This window comes from Zootoca vivipara, chromosome 12 (assembly GCF_965207765.1).
Source record: "Zootoca vivipara chromosome 12, rZooViv2.hap1.1, whole genome shotgun sequence".
NCBI classification, from domain to species: domain Eukaryota; kingdom Metazoa; phylum Chordata; class Lepidosauria; order Squamata; family Lacertidae; genus Zootoca; species Zootoca vivipara.
In genome coordinates, this window is record NC_142595.1 from 49,172,148 (window position 1) to 49,189,389 (window position 17,242).

Sequence of the window (17,242 nt, forward strand, 5' to 3'; positions counted from 1 at the left end):
ACTGGGAGAAAAAATTCGTAAGTAGAAAAAATCCTATCTAAACCACATCCAAGATGGCGGACGGAGCTCCATTCGTAAGTAGAAACATTCGTAAGTAGAGTTATTCGTAAGTAGAGGTACCACTGTAGTTCTCTTGTCCTTTGCAAACCAGTTTGTTCACTGGCAGACATTTGATGCTCTTCCGCCCAGTTTTACAGATTATTGAACAAAAACCCCAGATGTGAAATCCTTTTTTTTTTAATATAATTTTTATTGATTTTACAAAATAAAACAAAACATATTCATCCTCTTTTAGTTAACATTGTTTTTGTGACTTCCCCTCATCTTTCCCCATTGATTTTCATATCTTCTCCTACTCAATCATTGCAATTTCATTGTAGCAATTCAGCTCATAGTCCTTAAACCTAAATTCATATAGCATATCATTATCATTTCACATTACCTCTTATTTCAATTAACATAAAATCCATCTTCTCCCACCCCTCCCACCCACAGTGCCCCCCCTGCCACGAGTAGGCCCATGGGCGACGAGCAGTTAAAGATGTTTCCTTTTATAGCTTGGTTTATCACTCCCCCCCCTCCCGCCCCCAGAACCTCTCTCTGCCACCAAGAGGCCCTGGAACAGCGGGGGAGAAAGGGAGAGCAAGCCCCCAAGCTATTTATCTAAACAAACAATTCATATGCCCTGATTTCAACTTATAACCTTCAAATAAACATTTTTTTAAAAATCAACCTCATATTTTTTCTCCCTAGCCTAGTCTTCCCCCAAGGAATTTTCCTAGATTTAATCCTTCCTAATTCATATACTTTCTTCTATCCTTAATTATTTACTACCACCTCCTCCACCCCAGACCCTTTCCCCCATTTTAATACAGCAATTCCAAATTATAATCCAAATTCATATTCCTTAATATAAACCAAAATCCATATCCATTTTTTTCCTGCCTTACTTTTAATTCAAATTTTTTTTCATCCCACTCCCATTCTTTCCCATTTTACCACCCATGCACCAGCCTTCCCCTCCCTCTGTCCCTCCATTTTCCCACACTCTTTTCCTTGCCTATTCACATTTTCCCACATTTCCCATGAAATCAATTCCAGTTCTTGTTTTTCCCATTCCAGAGGATCGGAACTATCCATAAAGTCCTGGTCCTTCTCTTCTCCTTGTTGGGCATTTCCTTCTTCTTCTGTGTATTCTTGCCTTCTGTCTTCAGGAATTAATTTTCCATTGTTGATCTCATTCTGCAAAGTTTTATTCAGTTCCTGACACTGTTCTCTGACGTCTCTTAGCTGAGCTCTAAGCTGTTGTTGCCCATCTATAAGGTTTCCAAGCAATTTTAACACTGTCCTCTGGAAAACAGATGTTCCGGATGTTGACATTCTTTCTCACTCAAGGGCAGCAGGGAGATTAGAAGACAAGGAGCAATGGAGACTCAAAAGTCCCACTCAAAAAAAAAAAAAAAATCCAACATGGCTGAAAAGTAATTTTCACAGTTCTTAAAATCCAATCAATTAATCTCTTCTTTTTTCATCGCAAACCGTTTTAACTTTATTGTTGACAGCTGTCGACCTTTCCTTTCATAAAAATTTCGCTGAATCTCCTGGGGTGCCGAGTCCTGGGTTGAGAAGGGGTTTCTCCCACGTATTTCAATTGCTTTTGCAGGGTCAATATTATTCCACTCTTCCCCCCTTAGCCCTGCCTTAGGTGGGGAAGTTATAGTTTTTCCTTGGGGATTTTGAAACTCTATATCCTTTTCTCTGGCTTCGGGCTAAAGCACTGCCTCCAGCTCATCAATGGGTAGAGACTGACTCCCGTTTTTTAAGTCTCATCCCTTCGCCAATTGTCCAAATTTAAATCCAAATCCAAATCAAAGTCCAAACTTACAATTTTGATCGGACCTCCAACCTCGATGGCGACGCGACCAACCGGAAGGTCCCCAGATGTGAAATCCTAAAGGCTGATTTGGTAATAAAAGGCTAGGGGGCGCAGTATTCTTTATTTATTTATTTATTTATTTATTTATTTATTTATTCATTCATTCATTCATTCATTCCCTGCCCATCTGGCTGGGTTTCCCCAGCCACTCTGGGCAGCTCCCAACAGAATATTAAAAATGCGCTAAAACATCAAACATTAAAAACATCCCTAAACAGGGCTGCCTTCAGATGTCTTCTACAAGTCAGATAGTTGTTTATTTCCTTGACATCTGGTGGGAGGGTGTTCCACAGGGCGGGTGCCACCACCGAGAAGGCCCTCTGCCTGGTTCCCTGTAACCTCACTTTTCGCAGGTAAGGAACTGCCAGAAGGCCCTCGGCGCTGGACCTCAGTGTCCGGACTAAACAACGGGGCGAGGGTGGAGACTTTTGCTACGTTTTAAGGTATTGCAAAACTATGTTCCTAAATTCCCAATCCCATTATATTTTCTCAGTATCCCAGTGGTAAGAGACACAGCAATAGGAAATGTGGAATGCTAGTATTAACATCCACAGGCCAACAATAGAGAGGGGATAATTCTCCAGATGTCAGCAGAGGCACTCCTTGTGAGTAAATAATCTTAACACAGGGAGATACAATCCACCCACGGAGTCTACATACACCACCACTTACTCCCCTCCCAACATTCCCTTCTCCAAAACATGCCTGGGACACTGTGAGAAAAAACAAAAGTGCCTTTATTTTGGTACAGACTCAAGATTCACAGATATTGCACCACAAACCAACAGTAGAGCTCTGTGCAAAATGCCCCTCCCCTTGATAATGTACAGTTCATAGTGTTGAAAGTGCTGAGCCAGAATCTCCCTGGGGTAGAATTCTCCAGGTTCTCCAGAGAGTAGGAAATATTAATGAGGTCCCATTCCAAAACAGAGAAAGCTTTAAAAACTCTCTCTTAGCAGCATGCTCCAATATACCCCCTCCCCACAAAAGGGGGTAAATATTAAAGCTTATGAGTCCCCAGATTTAGGAGGGTGTCCATTGGCCATGCAACAAAGAAACACACTCATCAAAAGAGGTTTCTTCTCTCTGGCAGAGTCGGGGGGGGGGGGAATAGTTAATTCTAAGCAAGGAAAGTTGCTTTTGGCTTGGTCAGAGAGATTTGCAGAAGGGAAAATCAGATTGAAGTGGTGAGTAAGTGTTCGTTGTTCAAGTAAATGTCTGCAACCTCGAACAAGCGATGTGATTAAAATACTTCCATAATCCGTGGATTATGTCACCTTGCCGACAAAGGTCCGTATAGTTAAAGCTAGGGTTTTCCCAGTAGTGATGTATGGAAGTGAGAGCTGGACCACAAAGAAGGCTGATCGCCAAAGAATGGATGCTTTTGAATTATGGTGCTGGAGGAGACTCTTGAGAGTCCCATGGACTGCGAGAAGATCAAACCTATTCATTCTTAAGGAAATCAGCCCTGAGTGCTCACTGGAAGGACAGATCCTGAAGCTGAGGCTCCAATACTTTGGCCACCTCATGAAAAGAGAAGACTCCCTGGAAAAGACCCTGATGTTGGAAAAGATTGAGGGCACTAGGAGAAGGGGACGACAGAGGACGAGGTGGTTGGACAGTGTTCTCGAAGCTACAAACATGAGTCTGACCAAACTACGGGAGGCAGTGGAAGACAGGAGTGCCTGGCATGCTCTGGTCCATGGGGTCACGAAGAGTCGGACATGACTTAACGACTAAACAACAAAATCCATGCACTTCCAACCAGTTCTGTATTTTGAAGAGTTATAAAGGGACAAATTCACATCTCAAGGGATGAAATGTCCAAAGGACAAATTCGGTCAATGTCACAGGCCCACCCCCAGTCCTTTGCAAGGCACTAACTGGTATTATCCACCTGGTCTTACCAAGTTATTCACACTGAACAAACACATTTTGGGGAAAGCAAAAGGACACTTTCTGCTAACCTCTGAAAGCTCAGCAACACTAGAGGACCTGGGCTAGGGAGCTCTGTTGCTGCTCCACCAGAAAATGCTAGTTTTCTACAATAGCCACTTTTAGTTATGTGTGTTGCATTTACAGGCACTGGCTCTCCAGAAATGCAATTTTCTCTTGCAGTAAAAGGCTGTCCTTGCCTACTGCAAAATCACAAACCATACAAATTGCTTTCGGGTGTCCAAAGATGCTCAGAATCAGGAGGATTTTACGACTCGGGGTCACAGGTGACTCTAACGGTTACCCCCGTGTCTGGGAATCCAGCACACAGGTCACCTCTAAGGATTCACACAGCCCAGAAGCTGCAAAGCCAACGCTTGTTGGGCAAATAGCAGGAAAGGGTTATGTGGTTTGCTCTTCAAAGCCAACAAAGTTTGAGTGTTATCGTTGGTCCCCTTGGGGCAAAGATAATCACTTTTCCAGTTCCACCCTGAGTGATCCTAAAACACAGTAACATTCATTAAGATCGAGGTGGGAAAGTGAATTATTGTCTTTTTTAGATGATTTCTGAAAGGACTGCTGGCGTGGAATACTTGCTGGTAGAATAGCTTAGTTTACAGCACACGTCTGCTGAGAAATAAACCCCAATGAGCTCAGTAGGATTAAATCCTAGATATGTAAATAGAGGATTGCAACTTAAGAGTCACTCTGGCTACCCCAACAAGAATCCAATTACCATATTTTTCCATCTATAAGACGCCCCAATGTATATTTTTGGGGACTCCAGTCTAATAAAATGGGGGGGGGCGATGTATCCATGTATAAGATGCCCCCAAATTTTTGACATGCAAGACAGGAGTGCCTGGCGTGCTATGGTCCATGGGGTCACAAAGAGTCGGACACAACTAAACGACTAAACAACAACGGCTTGCTGCCCTCCAATTAATAAAAAGGGCAGGATGTTTTTGTCACCAAGCACTAAGTTTGGGGGAGAGACCCTTCCTCTCTTTGGAAACCTGAAAACCTTAGCAAGGCTTTGCCATATGCGCAATTCATTCAATTCGTCAGCTGGTTCAAAAAGGCAGACAAGGAAACTGAAAATTGCTCCGTATTTTTTTTGTTGCTTCAGACAAGTGATGCAGGCAAAGAGCAGCAGCATGGAATCATGTGCCAAAGGTGGGACTTCTCTGCTGCGTTACGGGCTCTCGCCCTGCCTCTGAAACGCAACACGGCCAGCATGACACAGGACAGCTGAAGCACATTAGGAACTGAAAGCAAGAAAATAAAGGGGGGTGGGCTCGAAGTTATGAAGAGCAGTGATCACACTGTCCCGTTGGAGCCTCATGGGAGGGAGGGGAGAATCAAGTGTTGTCGTCCCTGCGCTCCAAATAACCCCCAAAAAACAGGCTGGTTTCCCACCTTTTGAGTATCCAGAGGCACAACCCAAAATGGCTTGCTAGATCAGTCCAATTTGCTAGTTCAATTTCCTCACCTGCCCATGGGAAAGTCCACAGAAAATCCCCGGGCATTCCGTGTTTTACACTCTGGAAACAGGAGCAGGATATATAAATAGTTCAATAAATAGGATGTGGAGAAGGAAGGGGAGGCAGGACAAGGACTCTCTGCACAGGTAGATCCAGGGTCTCTTTGGACGCACAGGAAAGAAGGGGTGTGCTCTTTGGGGGTTTTATGTAGCTGAAATAACATGTCCCCCTCACTTGCTCACAGTCCGCTGGGTGGCAAGGCTGCCAAAGATCAGGAGATCCGAGGGGGTGGGGTGTATGTGTAGAGCAACTCTCTTTGGCCAATTTATTTCTTCCAGCTGACAAAACTGCACTGTGCGGATAAAGGAGCTGACCTTGGCAAAGAGGCACCAGCAGGAGAGGAGCGTTGGCAGTTCAGCAGCGGCATTGGGAAGATGGTGGTGACATTTTAGGGCCCTTTCTCTTGCTTTCATCCTGGGCTCCCGCTTAGGGGAGCTCTTGAAGGCTATTCAGAAGAAACCTCCCCTTTCTGGCCAGATCCCAACAAGGAGGCAACTGAATGTGAGGGGACCAGGCACAGGGCGTGCATCAACGATAATTCTCCACAGGCCACCAACCTCTTTCCTTTTCTTGGGTTTTTTATTATTATTATTATTATCATCATAGGTACTGCACGAAGGCCCCTTCAAGAGCACAGCAGCAGATCAGTAAAAAAAAAAAGAAACACTTAACAACATCAACAGACAATTCTGCAAAAATAAATACATAAAAACCCAGTCCCTCCCATGCCCAATGTCATGGGCTGTCTCTGTCTGTGTCCAAATCCGTAGTAAGGCAGCAAGGATTGGGGGCAGCTGGTCCGGCGGATAAAGGTCCAGAGGGACATCTCATGTCCCTGGAAGCAGGCCAGGCCAGGCCGCGCTTCCACACCTAAAGCAGCTGGTGCCTAGGCTCACAGTCCTGCAACGTCTTCTCCTGTGGGCCATGCAGCCACCCCACGGTCCTGAAAACACTCACAATGTGAGCTTCCTCTCCCTGTTGCCAGGGAGGTGGGGCTGCAGCAGCAACAGATCCTGCAAGGACCTGCAGCCAGCACTTGCCTCTGAGCCCTGCTGGCCAGCAGCACCCTGCTCAGGGCAAGTAGGAGCGACTCCCGATTTTTTTTGGGGGGGGAGGAGTCTGCAGCTTGGCAGCTTAGCCTGAGTCCTGCACCACTTCCACAGCTGGAGTTGCCGGCGGCTGTTGCGGCTGCTGCTGCTGCTGTCCTCTCTCCGCCCCAGCCTCCTCTTCGTCCATGGCCATTTCGGGGGGCAAGGAGGGCGGGCACACCTGTCCCGTGCTGCTGCTGCCCTCCTCCATGGGCTCCAACATGCCGTTCAAGTCCATGTCTTGAATCTCGACGTCGTAGAGGGGGGCCACTTTGGAGGAAGGGTTGCTCCCACAGTCCATGCAAGCCTGGGGTTCAAGGAGACAAAAAGAGGGGAAAGTAAGATGGTGAGCAGCTGGCCAACACTTGATGATCTGGGAGAGCCCCCTCATCTCACACGCAAAGTCTAGGGACTTGTTCTCACTCCCCAGCAGACATTCCCTTAAGGGCTGCCGAGGCTGTCGACCATTATGGACACAATTATGAGGAATCCAGGCTTCTGTAGGAACAGTACTGCTCAATCTCATCATTAGATGCGCACACAAAGTTTGAGAACTCTCCTGCCTACAGAAAAGCATCCATGCTCGCTAAATGGCACACAAACACAGTTCTGGTTTCTGCGCTGCTCTGTGTTCACTCCAAGCACACCACCCGCCACGCTCCTTACCGTGATGTTGATAGCTTTGGGCAAGTTCCCCTTCTGGACCCAGGAGTGAACTTCGGCCAGCTCCTTCTTCTGCTCCTCAGTGAATCGCGGCTGCCGCTTCTGCATCTGTTTCAACTTTTCCCGGTCCCCCTTCAGCACAGTTTCCAGGTCCCTGGCAGAGGGGAAGCAGACAAATGGGTAAGGAAAGAGGCACAGTGGGCAGCAAGCGGGAGGGAAATGGAGCAAAAATCCTCCTGGCTACGAGGCCAGAATGAATGGAAGTGGCCCCAGCGCCTTTTTTCCCCTTCTTTTTTTTGAGACAGAGCGAGCTAAAATCTTCCCCTCAAAGCTTTAAGTCTCTCCTCCCCCCACTGCTTCGGGTATTAAACTACCCATGAAAACAAAACACGAAAGCCAGCTCTCTTTCATTGGCACTCGCAACAACCCTGCCTCATTGATTACCCTCCTCTGCTGGGGTGAAGGGATTCTGGGTCAAGAGACAACAAGCAGCATAAGGCCTGGAAGGGAAGTGACCACCAGAGGCAGTCGCAGCTTGGCAACCTCCATGGCGAGATGGGAAACGGGATCTGCCTGGGAGCATCTCAGCCTCCTCACCTGGCTGGGAGCTGGTAGGTCATCATGACCTTGTCGTCGGTGTTGGCCATCAGCAGCCAGATGGGGTCCTGCAGGACGTACTTGATGAAGTGCTCGTTGTCTTCCACCTCTGCCCGCTTCTTGCCCCGCAGGTCGTTCTCGGAGGAGTCAATGCTTCCAAAGTACTTGCTGGTGCCGCTGCTCTTGCTGCTCGCTGGGAGAGAAGAGGAGCCGGTCAAGACACAAATCAGGAATCCCAAAAGGAGTGTCAGCACATGCGACTAATCGGGCCGCCATGCCACTCGGGAGCTCTCAAACCCTCAAATTTGGGACGTGCTAAGAATATCACCATGCGAGGTGGAGGGGGCAAAATTTATTCCTTTGAGGACAAGTGCAGGGACCCAGAGAACCTGCTGCCTTCATGCTCGCTGGCACACAGTGTCTGCTCTACTTGCAAAATGTCCCAAGTTCAACCCCTGGCATCTCCAGGGCTGGGAGAGACTCCCTGCCTGAAACCCTGGACAGCCATTGCTGCCAGTCAGTGGAAGCAACAGTCAGCTAGACAGAGCAATGGTCAGACTCGGTATAAGGCAGGTTCCTGTGCTGAGGACTTCCCAACGGCATATAATTGGCCTGGGAAAATAGGGGTGTTCTTTGATTCCTCCTGGAAGTTGGTAGTGAGAGAGGACAAACTACCACGATCAGAGGCAAGCGTGCCTCCAAATACACTGGGGATCACAAGTGTGAGAAGGCCACTGTGCTCATCCTGCTTATGGCGTAGCTCAGTGGCAGAACATATGCCTGGTGTGCAGGGCATCCTGAGTTAAATGGTAAAGGTAAAGGTAAAGGGACCCCTGACCATTAGGTCCAGTCGTGACCAACTCTGGGGTTGCGCGCTCATCTCGCATTATTGGCCGAGGGAGCCGGCGTATAGCTTCCAGGTCATGTGGCCAGCATGACAAAGCCGCTTCTGGCAAACCAGAGCAGTGCACGGAAACACCATTTACCTTCCCACCAGAGCGGTTCCTATTTATCTACTTGCACTTTGATGTGCTTTCGAACTGCTAGGTTGGCAGGAGCTGGGACCGAGCAATGGGAGCTCACCCCGTCACAGGGATTTGAACCGCCGACCTTCTGATCAGCAAGCCCTAGGCTCAGTGGTTTAACCACAGCGCCACCTGGGTCCCACCTGGGTCCTACCTGGGTTAAATGGTATCTCCAGGTAATACCCCACTGGAAACCCTACAGAGCCACCCACCGCTGCCAGGTGTTGTGTAGACCGTTTCCCAAGCCAGCTGTTTTAGGACTACAATTCTCACCATCCCTGACCGCTGGTCCTACTAGCTAGAGATTATGGGAGTTGTAGTCCAACAACAGCAGGAGACCCCAATTTGGGAAATCTTGGTGGAGACAATACTGAGACAGTTCACAGAGAAAGCCTCACTCCATCACACCCACACCACACGCCGGAGGAGTAAGACTTACTGGTGCCGCTGGCAGAGGTGCTGCCTCTGTTGGAGCCGGATCCCATGGAGCCGGAGGCCGAGCCACTCCCGGAGGCAGCCGACCCTGTGCCGGAGCGGGAGTCCTCCTGCAGGAGCAGGTCCAGGAGGTCGCTGGAGCTGGAGAGTGCATCATTGTTGGAGGAGTCGTGCGCTTCTGCCTGCAAGGGGCGGAAGAGGCAGGGGAGCAGGAGGGTTAGGTCAGAGGCCCAAAGCAGGAAAGTTCCTGCCTCAACAGCTCTCACACCCTTTCCAACCTCACTGCTCCATTAGCCACCACAGGAGGGGAAGCACAGCACGGCCGGATTAAGACTTTTAGAAGCCCTAGGCACTTAAAACATGTTGCTGTCCCCATACATATCTAATTCAAAAGGTAAGGATTGGGGTTGGAAAGAAAAGAGGCTGCCTGATCCAGTCAGCCCATTCATCCATTTAACTCAGTACCGACTACACTGACCGGCAGCAGCTCTCCAGGGCTTCAGGCAGTAAACGTTCCTAGCCCGAGCTGGAGGTGTTGCCGGGGGTTGAACCTAGGGCATTCTGCTTGGAGATTCCCCAGAGGAACCAAGCTGCCCCTCTGATCCTCTAGTTTGTGTGGGAAGCCACCTGGTGGGTAGGGAAGAAGGGATGAACCCTCCCAGCCATGGGAGAAAGGGCAGGAGAGATCCAGGAATTTGTGGCGTCATTCTCCGACCTCAATTGGAAGGAGAAAGTACGTTGTTCTTTTTGAACGCATCCCAGGCCTCTCAGATTTCAACGCTTTGGGGGAGAGGAACCTATGCTCCTTCATCTAAAGACTCTCTCTGACTTTCTCTCTCTCAAAAAAGACCCCAACCCCAACAGTTTCCCCACCTCTCTCTTGAGTGGAAAGATGATGAACACCTGGATTTTGTGGTGTGGTGTGAAGAGCCAGTGTGGCGCAGTGTCAGAATAAGACCTGGGAGACCAGGGTTCAAACCCCCCCCCCTTGTTCATAAAGCTCACTGGGTGACCTTGGAGTCAGGGTCACTGCCTCTAAGCCTAGCCTACCTCTCAGGGTAGTTGTGAAGATGAAAGAGGGAGAATTATGTGAGTCACACCTTGAGCTCCTTAGAGGAAAGGTGTGATGTAAGTGAAATAACATAAATTAAAAATCAATAAATGTAGGGCCGTTTGCCCTTCGAAAGGGCCCAACAGTGCCCCAGGGGAGAAAGTCAGCCCCCCCCCCCGGTACCTTGGGACTCACCATGCATGCTTCTTTCTGAGTGCTGAGTTCCTTTGCCAGGCTCTGCCCGCCCGTCACCATGGCCCAGTCGGTGGTAGCCCCAGTTGGCCCTGTTTGGTTTCCACCAACGGCCTCCTGACGGTCACAGAGCTTGGGCATCTCCTCCATCTGCAGCAAGTTGAGCTGCAGTGGGGAGCTGCAGCGTGACTCAAAGACAGGCGACTCGGCCCGCTCGGGCTGACTCGGCGAGTGCGGGGTGGAGGAGCATGACGGGGCCTGCGTGCCCGTCTCAGGGATGACAGTGGGCATGCTCCCCGGCTGAGGGGCGAAGGGGAACACAGGAGGTGTGGTGAAGTAAGGCTGTGGGGGCATGGGGCCATGCATCTGGGGGAAGACGTAGTTGGGCAGCACAAGTGCCATCATGGGGGTGACCAACGGGGTGGGAAACTGGGGGGCAGCCAGGGTGCTCTGGGACGGCTCAGTGACTGGGGGCGCGGCCGGCCGCGGGGGGAAGACAGGGATGGGGTAGGTGGGCATGACAGCCGGGTATGGCATGGCGGAAAGGCTGGCTTGGGAGTTGCCAGATGGGGGCCAGGAGGAGGAGCTGGGGGCGCAGGGCAGCTGGGGAGGGGAGATGGAGCTCTGCGGGGAGCTGGTGCTCCCTGCCAGCCTGTTCTGCTTGATGCGCTTGGCTTTTGACTTCCGGCTCCGACCGCGGCAGCGTGGACCTCGGGACGCCTGGCGGTGACCTTTGTGCCCTGCGGAACAAGGAAAAGGCAGGGTGAGGACGAGGGGACCCCCTTTCTCTTTCTTCTTTTCCCCTTTCTACCCCTTCCTCCTCCACCTCCTCCTCCCAGTCCTGCCCACCAGGCTTACCTCGCTCGTTGGCATGGGGTCCCGCCTGGCGCAGTTCCTGCCAGCTCAGCCCCGAGGGTGAGTTGAAGACGTGCAGCTGGCTGAGATCCTTGAACTGGGTGAGGAAGGCCTGCTCCTCCTTCTGGGTGTGGATGGATAGGACTTCCTTAGTCAGCCCCACTTTGCGGTATTGCGCCTCCCGGTCAGGGGTGACGCTGGGCACAGGGGCAGGGGGGGTCGCGCTGGGCGCTGCCTCCTCCATCATCACGATATCTGCAAAGGAAGAGAGAACAAAAAGGGGGGGGGGGAGAACCATGTTAGCCCATCATAACTGCCTTCTCCCCATGTGAGGTTTTTCTTTTCCCCAGCACATCTCATTATTTATATCTCCCATTTCTTTAGACCAGGCATCCCCAAACTGTGGCCCTCCAGATGTTTTGGCCTACAACTCACATGATCCCTAGCTAACAGGACCAGTGGTCGGGGATGATGGGAATTGTAGTCCAAAACATCTGGAGGGCCGAAGTTTGGGGATGCCTGCTTTAGACCAACCCCTCCAAACACACACACCAAAAGACACTAGCCATCTTTTTCTACCACCATCCCAGGGCATGCTGGGAATAAGTCCCTCTGCCTTTCCATTTTAATCTGCAACAAAAAGCTTGGGTCCTAATTTTACCCTGCACAGCCCCAGCTGAGCTCCAGGTCACAGGGGCTGCTGCATTATTACTAAGCTCTCCTATGAATTTGCCACATATTAAGGAAAGAAATTGTGGGGGAAGGAGGTTAGCATCTTCTTTGATGTAAGAGGGCTGCCAGCCACTCTCTGTGGCTTCTAAACAGGTTAAGCGGGGGGAAAGAAGCTGCAACTTTTGCGTTGGTTTTTTGGAAAGGGAGGGGGCAACTAATATTTCTATAGAGAATTTGACAAGTTGGAGAAAAATGCATCAAGGGAGGAGAAAGGATGGTTAAGACACTGTCCCTACTTAAACCTTCCTTGGTTTAAACACCATAAAGGTTTGCCAGCTTAACACCAGCTGGAGCAGGCAACATCTATCTAGATATCTATCCACACAGAAGTACATGTTGAATCATGCACAGAATTATTACTATACACACACACACACACACACACACACACACACACACACACACACCTCAGTTTGAAGATTTATGCCTGCAGGAGAGTCCTGTATAACATGGAAGCTTGGATGCACTGAACACAAGATGGCCTCATAAATAGGGTTCTGCCTGACAGCACATTTCCTTTTCCAAGATTCTTGTGTGGTTTCCAGGAATAAATAGCCTTGCTACTTAGGAGGCTAAAGCATTTACCTCCAAAATGCTCATCCATGGACTGTTTCTAGTGATCCCATGAAAGGATCCCTGCAAGACTGCTCCTCCTGCGGATTACTATGTCAGAAACCAGAGATGTTGATTGAATTAGTAGAATCATAGAATCAGAGTTGGAAGGGGCCACGAGGTTCTGGCCCACCCTTCTTGCAATGCAGGAATCTTGTTGTCCATTGTGGGACTCAAACCCCTGACCACGAGATCAAGAATCTCATGCTCTACCGACCGAGCTATCCCAGCTGGTGAAAAGGAATCAACTGGCCTCAGAAGGAGAGGAGCACCGTCATGGATAATGTTACCCCCCCCCCTCCACGGGGGAGTGAAACCTGAGGCTTCATGTTGGAGTGGCCCCTTCCTGCCTGACCCTAAAGCCTCACCTGTCGTCCAAGGTAAAAAAGCAGACTGGAACACTACAATGATGTGAGGTAACTGGTGGGTCAGATGTGAGCAAAAAGCGGGGAGGGATATGTGCAATGACAACGCCAAGCACAAGGCCTATCCACATGCTGCAAATTTTGCAGGAAAGCTGGCAAGGAAACTGCCTGAACCCTACTAGAAAGAGATATATTTGGAAGGTGGGGAGGGCATGTTCTCCCTTCCTGAGGCTAGCTTAGATGAAACTTGCTAAGGCCTTGCCTGCCTCTCTTGTCTCTTCAGCTGCCCCACCCCATGCGTAAAGAACAACGCATCTTGCCCAAGACTGACAGGAGAGTCAGCAGCAGCGTGTGAGGTGCCTGACAAGACGGACACCAAACTATGGAAGTGAAAGGAGCCTGGGATTTATCCAGAGATTGTCTTGCCAAATGGTGGCTGCTTGCAAGAGCAGAAATCTAAATGTAGGAGCGTTAAGAGGCTACCTTCTACTGAGTCAGACCACTGGGTCCAGCTAGCTTTGTACTGTCTACACTGACGGGAAGTGCTCTTTCCCAACTCTACTTGAATAGGCCACTGGAGATTGAACCTGGGGCTTTGGGCTTCCAAGGCAGATGGGCCCTTTGGGGTCAGCCAGATAAAGCCTTTCCGCTGCTCTTCTGGAAACATTGCAGGACTCCCGCGCCAGCAGACAGAAAAGCAGAAAAAGAAGAAAGAGCAGCCGACTAAAGCAGAGGAAGGCAAGGACCAGCACCAGCACCATCAACTTTGTGGCCAGCAAAAGTCAGCAGAAGAAGACACTCGTTGCTCAATTTTGCAATCCAGCTGCTGACATATTCCTTTTCTGTAGCTCTAAATGGAAGGTTAGCCTTCCTGTCTCGAATCTGCACCAGGACAGCTAATCAAGCCCTCTCATCTTTGCCGCCGACTGGCCAGAGACACCCTGCTCCCAGAAGCTCCCAAGCAGGGGGAGAAGAAGAGGAAGAAGCGGGGACGTGGTCCTGCTTTTTTAACACATGGGTTCTAGGCTGGCCGCCTTTTACACAGCTGTATTTGCAAAAACGGCAACCAGAGGGACCCCAATAGCCTACTATGCACCATGTGAAGACAACCCTCCTTTCAACCTGCTTGCCAGCCCCATGGAAGCAGAGTCAAGCTGTAAGCAAAGGAACAGCACACCTCCAGTTCCAACCCCCCCCACCCCCCCAGCAACCCTTCACCGCCATCCCCCCAAGAAAAACACGGTGTCCACCTCCCATACCCGACTCGGGGGGCTTCTTGTCTCCCACGTGGACGATGGTACTGCTGAAGCTACACTGACTGGTCGCAGAGACCACGCTCTCGGCTTTGCTAGGCAAGGCCAGTGGAGTGAGTGGGCCTCCCACCACAGCAGCTGCTGCCGTCCCAGGCTCCTCTAGGCTCTTTGGCTGGCTCTCCAGGGTCGGCAATTCCTCTGGCGCATCTGTTCAAAGAGACAACGATGGGTTAGCATGGCGGTGAGGTGGCAGCAGGGAGCAAGGGCGCAGGGAGGGAGGGAGGGGGCCGGGGGGGTCCAAGATTGCCGACCGGCACGACCACAAGAGGACGTCAAGATGCCGAAGGGCTCATCAGCCTGGCTGGGGTCTCGCCACAAACGGAGAGAGGGGGGAAAGAGATCAGGAGGGATCTGGAATGCCAAGGCTAGTATCCAACAAGGAGGAGGGGGAGTTCAAGCTTCCTGGAGGACAGACCTGCAGACCCCGCAATTGCTCCACACAGAGACACACACACACACCCCTCCGCCCCCTGCACCTCACACAGCAGAACAGCATCCATGATTCCATACAAACGTGAACTTGGTACAGGAGGAGCATAACCAACCTGTACACTTGGCAAGCAGGGTGGAAACTGATACCTCAGGAAAACAGGAGTGGGGGGGGGGAGGATTAATACTTAAGTAGAGGAAAGGAAAGGAGGGGAGAATCACCTTTGCTTAGAGAGGCCACCTTATCGCCTGCCTTCTGCTTGTCGTCATCAGAATTCGAGGATGTGGTGTAAGAGGAAGAGCCGCATTTTCGCTTCACACGGCTTGGAATGTTGCAACTCTCAAGATACCTGTTTCATTGAGGGAGAAGAGAAAGGCAGAAAACGAAGATTAACAGAGATGAAAAACCTATTATCATTATTGTAATTATTATTAGGGGGGTAGGAAGAGAAAACTCAGGAAAGGATTCCACACCACTAGGAGTGGCGATCTGAAAACACAGTGCTTTGTTGGTCTCAAACTACAGGAGGAGACACAAAGTAAGGAAGCTTTAGAGCAGGCATCCCCAAACTTCGGCTCTCCAGATGTTTTGGACTACAATTCCCATCATCCCTGACCACTGGTCCTGTTAGCTAGGGATCATGGGAGTTGCAGACCAAAACATCCGGAGGGCCGCAGTTTGGGGGTGCCTGCTTTAGAGCTTCAGAGAACACTTAAAGAGACAGCACTTAAAAATTCAATCTGTGACGAGTTCTGTTAAATTCTGAAGGTTGCATGTTGCTACATGAGCACCAATGAGGGGAGAAATCTGTAACATCATTTCTTCACCTACTCTGCATCTCAAGCCAATGCAATGCAATCCTCCTAGTCATGTCTATTCAGAAGTAAGACCCGCTAAATTCAACGGGGCTTACTTTCAGGTAAGTGGAGTTGAGGCTGCAGTCTAAGAAGCGGTGTTGCCCTTTCTTAAAGAATCGAAGAGCAAAATATTCCACCCAGGAAACACATTCCTCTTCTGGTGCTGAACCGACTCTGAAGGGCTAATCTATTTCCATTTCATTTGCCTTTTAGCATTTTTAAAGTAAGTTATCCTGCTCTTCAGCCACTAAGGTTCCCAGAGCACCCTACAGATCCCTGTTCTCAGGCTCACAATCTAAAAAATAAAAATGCACACACACAAAAGGAAAATAAAGAGAGAGGGAGGAGGAAATAAGTGAACTCATGTAAATGTCCTTAGTTTTGGGAACATTTGCTGCCTTGTACATTGCTCTTTCGTGGTTGTGGCTCCCCAGCAGACCTCACTCACCTTATGATGCCATCCAGGCAGTTGATCTGCTGGTATGAATAGTTGGAAGGCTCCTTTCTGACTGATTCCTCAGAGGTGGCTGCCTTTTCTGGCCTCCTCTCCAAGTCCCTCAAGGTCTCCAGAGGCTGCCTGTTGCAGCTGGCTGGCGCTTTCAGAGCTAGAAAGGGGTAGGGGGGAGAGACAGAGCAGGTCACAACCCACAAAAGGAGAGAAAACTTTGTTCCCAGGCCACACCAGAACATGCTTGTCCCAGCTCTGAAAGGCCCTGCCAAAGGAAACCATCCCTCCCTCAACTCACACACACACACACCAAACTAGAAATAGGCCAAGACAGAGGGAAGAAACCTCAAAAGTCCTTTGGCCAAATCTACAATGAGGCCAAGTGAGCTCAGAAGGCCTCAAGGTGGGAACGGTGAGTAGGAAGAAGGGGAAGGGGGCAGTCAACCATCTCACCTGGCCGGAAATGCTTGGCAGGCTGGGGCTTGACTCGGGATTCAATGAAGACCTGCTGGCCCTGGTTCTTCACCATATGCACATCCTTGCAGATCTCCTGGAATGTCATCTGGGATCAAGAGGGAAGCAGAGTCAGTCCCAAGCTCTCCTCTCCAAGGGAGAAGCCTCTCTGGAAGGCCCCACCCCAACCCTTTCTAGAGCAGCTTTCCCCAACCTGATGCCCGCCAAGCACTTTGGATGCTGACTCTCATCAGCCCCAGCTGAAGTCCAAAGTACCTGGAGGGCACCAGGCTGGGGAAGTCTGACATAGAGCAGTGTTTCTCAGCAGCCAGAGGCGCACGCCCAAACCGCAACCTCATCCAGTAAAAAGCCAAAGGATTTCAATCCATTTGAAAGAGAGCCAGGTTTGAAGGGGTGTGTGGGATCTCTACATTAGCTATAAGGCAGTGTGGGTTTTTAAAGGCTGAGGAAACACTGGCCTAAAGAGTAGATTTCTCTCTGGGTGAGACTTCCAAACTCTCTGAGGAGGTATAAAAATCTGCCACCAGGTAAACCAGTGTGATGATGCCCATTCTACAGATGGGAGCAGAGAGGGAGATTTGCCAGGTGGGTGTGGAATTGGAAGCAAAGACCCAACACCCATTGCATGAATTTTAAGACACCCCCATCAGTGGACACTCCCTCCCGTCCCCAAATAAAAAAGCATTTCTA

General features: G+C 50.0%; 1 protein-coding gene across 7 annotated transcripts in view; it reads right to left on the reverse strand.

The window, feature by feature from the left end:
• Positions 1–2,655: 2,655 nt before the first annotated feature.
• PER1 (period circadian regulator 1) overlaps positions 2,656–17,242 on the reverse strand; it is a 32,924-nt gene continuing 18,337 nt past the window's right edge. For 4 of the 7 annotated variants that reach the window (XM_088656055.1, XM_088656054.1, XM_035134471.3 and 1 more), the window contains 10 exons: positions 16,532–16,640; positions 16,079–16,235; positions 14,995–15,122; positions 14,290–14,490; positions 11,325–11,576; positions 10,470–11,206; positions 9,228–9,405; positions 7,764–7,956; positions 7,170–7,320; positions 2,656–6,810 (listed from right to left, as the gene is read on the reverse strand). In XM_088656055.1, coding sequence (XP_088512181.1) covers positions 6,550–6,810; positions 7,170–7,320; positions 7,764–7,956; positions 9,228–9,405; positions 10,470–11,206; positions 11,325–11,576; positions 14,290–14,490; positions 14,995–15,122; positions 16,079–16,235; positions 16,532–16,640 — 2,367 coding nt within the window. In that variant the 3' untranslated portion in view covers positions 2,656–6,549. The remainder of the gene's footprint in view (positions 6,811–7,169; positions 7,321–7,763; positions 7,957–9,227; positions 9,406–10,469; positions 11,207–11,324; positions 11,577–14,289; positions 14,491–14,994; positions 15,123–16,078; positions 16,236–16,531; positions 16,641–17,242) is intronic. The other 3 variants (XM_060281881.2, XM_088656056.1, XM_088656057.1) reach the window with 1 other exon arrangement.